The 6,528-nt window shown below is 40.3% G+C and overlaps 1 protein-coding gene across 1 annotated transcript; it reads right to left on the bottom strand.

Moving 5' to 3' along the window:
- Positions 1-5,927: 5,927 nt before the first annotated feature.
- Positions 5,928-6,528, bottom strand: LOC135467271 (histone H1-delta-like). The gene has a single exon (XM_064745039.1). The coding sequence runs from the start codon at positions 6,513-6,515 to the stop codon at positions 5,928-5,930; it is 588 nt and encodes a 195-aa protein (XP_064601109.1). The 5' UTR covers positions 6,516-6,528.

Raw genomic sequence — 6,528 nt, 5'->3', positions numbered from 1 at the left:
TTTGCTTGTGTGTTTTTTTCACCCTCCTATCTGATGATGTTTTTTTTTTCACCCGCTTACCTCGAATTGCTTGACTGGTGAGAGACTGTCAGCTCTGATGCTGTATATATCCGACTGTGGTGAATGGGCCTGAAATATGAAAAATTTATAAATTTGAAACAAATGACTACGAAATTGGCAAGTCTTTTTATAGTCTGATAGTGTAGTATGTGTAAGTGTTTTTATGGCCCAACAGTGTATGGTATGGTATATGGAGTGCACACTCCAAGTCTGAAAAACAGCTCTTTTCCGAAATCTCTTTTATATATATATATATATATATATATATATATATATATATATATATATATATATATATATATATATATATACATGTGTGTGTGTGTGTGTGTGTGTGTGTGTGTGAACTAATAGAAGGAATTGAAAAAAAAAAACACAAACTTACTGCTGAGTTTACCCAAGCTCCAAACAGTGAGATTGTAGTGACGTGAACCAGGATGAAGACAAACCAGAACCCATTGAGCAGGGCAAGAGAAAAATGCAAACGGAAGTAGAGGATGCTGTACAAGACAATACAAAGATTGGGAATGTTAGACATGTAGGCAAAGGCGATAATCACACTGAACGTTTTGTCCGCCAGCTGCACAAGTTTACACAGCTTCTGATGGCGAAGCCGAAGATTTTCAAGATCACCAATAAACTCTCCATTGTCTTGTAAAGATTTGGACACAGTGTCGCTAACGTCTTTGAATTCGTGATAGAGAGCGAGCATAAGGACGCACATTAGAGCCACTGGAAACATGGCAACAGCCGACATTATAGTCAACACAATTACCACCAGAGACTTCAACAAGATTTCATTACTATTGTTCATTTGCAACGGCGACACCGTTGTCATTAGGATATGTTCTAAGCTGTCGACGCCGTAAAACAGAAATGCACAGCCGGCTGCGTTGAATACCACGAAAAACACTGCAGACATTGCTGCGAATATTGCACAGTGTCTCACCGGTTTTCTCGGGGGTGCATCTTTGCAAATTGATGCCCAACTCAGGAAGAATTTGGCTAGCCTGTCCTTCCGGTACCAGGCAGTCACAGTGGCAAACGTTTTGACTACACATTCCATATACCACAGCGACTGTTGGAGTTTGAAAAACAGCTCTTCTCCGAAGTCCTCGTCTCGTTTGTAAACTGACAGAGATCTGGCAAAATGAAGGACTGTGATAACGAGTATGACCACTGAGTAAACGATCCACAGGTTGAGCCCTCCACACCACTTCATGGCAGGACTAATGTGCGGTATCGGGAACAGTCCGAAAATCCTGAGGGGTAAAACCACTGGGTAAATTCCACGGTAAAACGCAGTGTCCTGAAAAGCATACTGACCTCGATGACTTGGGAGACCTTCAGGACATACTTGATTATGGTGAACTGAATTTACGGTTCTGACTTCCTTGGTGGAAACTTCGGGACCAGAGCTGATGGCACTGATACGGACACTTTCGTCCTTCCGCTGATCTCTTGGTTTATCATCTTCTCTGGCCTCTCTGGTGTCACGCACGAAAATCACACGGCTTTTGCCCATTCACGCAAATTCTTGCACGATTCAAATCAAAATATGCACGAAGATTGGACACTGATTTGACGACTAACGGAATTGCTCTTCACACAAGCTCACCCTACAAATATAAACATGCCAGATATATTTTAAAATGAAGGCTCCTCACAATTTTTAGCTGTCAGTGTATCGCGCTTTAAAGGATGGCAATGCTTCTATAAATAATAAATCAAATGCGGAGCAATCATCGCAAGGAAATATTCTGGCATGTCGTTTGAATTCAAAGGAAATATTCAGGAATATGTCTTTGGTCAGCATTGGTTAGGCCAAACACGAGAGTAAGCAAAGATATTTGTCCACAACAGAGTTTACATTGTTAAGTCTTTCTGCTTGAAAATCATCACAATGTGTCAAAGTCGAAAAGACTTGCCATTGTGAGAACTTGTGAGTAAAATAGGCCTCAGACCGGCCTTACGAAGATACACTCCCGGTCGTGAAATTAAGCAAACATTTATATGAACTACAAAATCTGATATCAACGAAGTTAAGGGCCGATTCGATGTGAAGGGCTATTTAATAATGAATCGACTTTTTCTATAACCCCAAGAAAATCTCACTGACTAATGGTCGTGTGTATACATATAAGGGTTTTTTCTGTCACGTCTCATGGAAAAAAAATCAAGCCGTTAAATATATATATATATATATATATATATATATATATATATATATATATATATATATATATATATATATATATATATATATATATATATATATATATATATATATATATTTTTTTTTTTTTTTTTTTTTTTTAGTTTTATACAATGTCATTTGTGGGGTTATATTATAACGATGTGAGATTACATTATAAATAAACATGCTAGGCCTAGATACTTACGATCTCTTGTCTTCCTTTCACTTACCGCGCATCCATCCGTTCCTGGGATTCGGTGAGCGGTCTCTCTAACTACCCGATACCTCTCTCTCTGCGTCTAGATGCGTTGGTGTCGTTGGTTGAGAGAGAGCTCTATAGCCACACAGAGTTGTGCGGACTATGACAATCACTATCGGTATTGATTCCTCTCATACATTATAGTCAAATGTAGAGCAAACGATTTTCAAATAGAATCACACATGATCAAACGTGGTTAATGTATGTGGAAAGGAGTTTAAATGAAATACATTTCCTTTTTTGGTACACATATATCCATGTTTACCTGCATAGCCTGTCAGTTACATTTGTTATTTTCGCATCTAGCTCCGTCAGGTTATATAGCTCCAAGAAATAGGCACTGAGACTGGAAAAGATATGAGGGTGGGGGGCGGTGGAGTGGGAGACAGTCAGATGCCTGACAGGCAGCATTTCAAACGGGAGGTTACTATGAGTGTCAAGTACAGTTTTTGTCATGCGTCATGTCATTTTAGAGTCAATGTGGAGATAAAACACTATGCGCCATGTCATTTTAGAGTCACTATGGAGACAAAACACCATGCGCGGTCATTTTAGAGTCACTATGGAGACAAAACACCATGCACCATGTCATTTTAGAGTCACTATGGAGACGAAACACTGTGCGCCAGGTTATTGCCTGTAGTATACCGTAACTCAATACTTCGCTTGTGTTCAGACTGATTCATGAATGTGCTTAGCAGGCAGCACCATACAAGTCTTATGACTGGACCATGACTGCAGTTACCACCCAGTACTACCAGTGTTCACGCTGGCTCATGATAGTCGTTAGTGCTCATCCAGTTACAGTTTTCTTGCTGGTTTATGTTTGTCCTTGGTGCTCACCGACTGGTGTCTCTGTCTTCAGACAGATGAAGATGGCACGTTGCTTGTTTTTTTTCACGGATGCAACAGATAAACTGATACGCATTTATATACATATAGACAAAATGTCATATAAATATATAATAGGATATAAATAATAAATAGAATATTGCACAGTTGAATACCTTAAACATTGTTCTCGTGAAAGGTAGAAATGATAACCCACGAGACGCGAATATTGCACAGTGAAGGTTGAATACTGTAAATCAGGATTCGCACGCCTGACGGCCAATAAAATTCAAGGACTTTCAAGTACTCTCAAGTACTTAAAATACAAATTCAAGTACCTCAAACGACAGTCACAATCTCTACTTTCGCATACAAAATGCAACAACAGACACAGCTTGAATCCTTTTTTTTTCACTTTTCATTTCGTAAGCGTGGTACAGCCATGCCGTGGCATTCGAACAATACGCAGCCTTGTCTTGGTGCCATAACCTTCAGTCGGTGCAGACATCACTGATAATTAGACAACACATCATTGATTCTTATAAATTTTCCACTTTCCGTCAGAATAAAAAGCGCAGCTTAAAATATTTCCTCACAACGCACGTATTTGTAAACAGCGCCACTGTCATTCACGAGTAGTCCAGGAGACATTTATACTTCAGAGACACAATCGGCAGTATGCCCGATTGACACTGCTGGCGTCGCGGAGCCAGTCCTTGAAATCTGGGAACTGCAGTCATTCATCGCGAAAACGACAGTTGCCTGGCATCTCTAATGCTTTTTTTTTCACGCACCAAATCACTCTCACTGACCACAGCGTAATTTCTTACCGACAAACCAAAAAAAAAAAAAACATATCACTGGCGGCCGCTTTAGGAGCATGCACGTTGCCAGTAGATTCACAGATTCTTATCACCAAATAAAATTCAACTACTTTCAAGGCTTTCAAGGACCCGTGCGAACCCTCGTAAATATTCTTCTCGTGAAAGGTAGTACTGATAACCCACGAGACGTGAATATTGCACAGTGAAGGTTGAATATCGTAAATATTGTTCTCGTGAAACGCTTCGTGGCTCGTGGGTAATCATTTCCAACTCTCACTCGAACAACATTTATGGCATTCAACCTTCACTGTACAATATCCTCTATGAATTATACTCATTACTGCCTTTATCTACAATACTTCAGAATGGATTTATGATAACGGTTAGTATACTTCATTTTCCGGTTGGTTTTTGCATTGTGTTCTGAATTGCTACGCTATAGGATGTTTCATTGTAAGTTGATAGAGGTAGAGGTATATACACGGACAAGCTAGCCTGTCAGGGCTTTTCTCAAAACTTACTGCACCACAGTTTGGCCTTGGCAATTCTGGTAGTGATCCAGCATACATATATGCCTATCATAATGGGGGAGGACACGTGGTACTCAGCCAGCATTAGACTGGTCAAACGGTAAAGCCAGCGTCCTCGGCCAGGTATTTTCACCAAGGCCCCACGAAAAGGAGTGCGTGGGGAATATGCAAATTCTCTGCAGAAAGCCGGATTGAAAGACAAGCATTTTTAACCATTTGGCCACGATTCTGAGAGCTCAAATTGAGAAGTCACATGTGTTATTTGACTCCAGTTTGAACCTTAGCCTCTATCTAACGAAGTGCGCTTGTAGTAAATTGAATTTGTATATGTTTATTAAACATGGATTACATCCTCATTATTATGCAGAGACAATACATACCAAGAGGGGGGTCCCAAATACACACAATTCAAAGATTATTTTCAAATGTCTTTTTCTCAATAAAGAAAAATGGGGGGGAAAAAGTAACCAACTAACTGTTCAAACGCTTTCATCTGACCTTTATGTTATTTCTATATTTTCTCCCCCTTTAAGTATATTCCAATCCATAAAGCTAGATCAGCTTGGGCCAGTCGACGACTCGAAGCATCTCGGAGCATCCGATCCGGCACACAAAACTTTTTGATCTATACAGGCCTGCAAGTTTGAATATGATTTGTGAATTTTTTTTTTTCATCCCATAAATTTGGATTCATGTTCCAATTTTGAGCAGCGCAAATCAGATACATGTATTTGGTTCATCTACTGACAAAAACAAAAAAGTATATGTGTTATGTAGCAAAAATGGCAAATAGCCCATTTTTTGTCTGAACTTGAAAAGTGAAATACACGTCACATGTACACTATTTGGTTATTTTTATAACTTTTTGAAAATGGGTTCATGTAGGCTTAACTATTATACATCTTTTAGGTGGTCATTGCGCCAAGCTGTAAGTAAAGCTCTAAGTAATCATTACTATACAGCTTACAAAGGTTAAAAAAATTTGTGTTTACTTTTATATATGCTACATGTAATGTTACATTTTTAAAAAGTTTAAATGAATTTAAAATTTGACACGTTATATATAAATATACAATCCAGTTTTAAAAAGTACTGAAAGTGAAATGAGGGTTCTGCTTTGTTCTTTGTAAATGCTCAGATTAAAAGTTCTCTTTCGGGAAATGTGGTTGGCCCTGAGAAGGGCCTTTGGAAAGATGGGAAATACCGAGCTTAGATAGATTTGTTGCTCAACGGCGGGCCTTTCCCTTAGCCTTGGGGCGACGTGCTGCTGGCCTAGCCTTCTTCTTTGGTGACCTTCTCTTGGCCGCTTTCTTGCCAGTCCTCCTCTTCGCAGCCTTTTTCTTTGGTGACCTGCGGGCTTTCTTTGTTGTCCTCTTGGCGGATTTGCGGGGAGACTTCTTCTTTGCGGTCCTCTTCTTTCTTGGAGACTTGCCTCTTTTGCGTGGTGAAGCCTTACCTTTCTTCTTTGGTATAGCCTTTCCAACGCGGAATGATCCGGTGGCTCCAGTGCCTTTCTTGCTGTGTAACAGGAAGCCTTTCTCTACGCCAGATCTCAGGGCGTTCCTCAGACGAGCGTTGATTGGACCAGTCTCCTTCCCCACATCGTAATTGGCGGTAATGTATGCCAGAATCTTTTGACGAGATGAGCCTCCGCGCTCCTTCAAACTAGCAATAGCACCGCGGACCATTTCAACGTAGGGTGGATGGGTTGGTGGTGGTCTTGGAGCACGCTTCTTCTTCAGTGGTGCTGCCTTTGGTGCAGACCTAGGGGCTGACCGAGGTGGACTAGCTGTTCTTGAACCTGGTTGGGACATCTTGTAATCTTCT

This window comes from Liolophura sinensis, chromosome 6 (genome assembly GCF_032854445.1).
Source record: "Liolophura sinensis isolate JHLJ2023 chromosome 6, CUHK_Ljap_v2, whole genome shotgun sequence".
Classification (NCBI taxonomy): domain Eukaryota; kingdom Metazoa; phylum Mollusca; class Polyplacophora; order Chitonida; family Chitonidae; genus Liolophura; species Liolophura sinensis.
The sequence above is the reverse complement of the archived record's forward strand: the minus strand, read 5'-3'. Positions and strand labels throughout refer to the sequence as shown.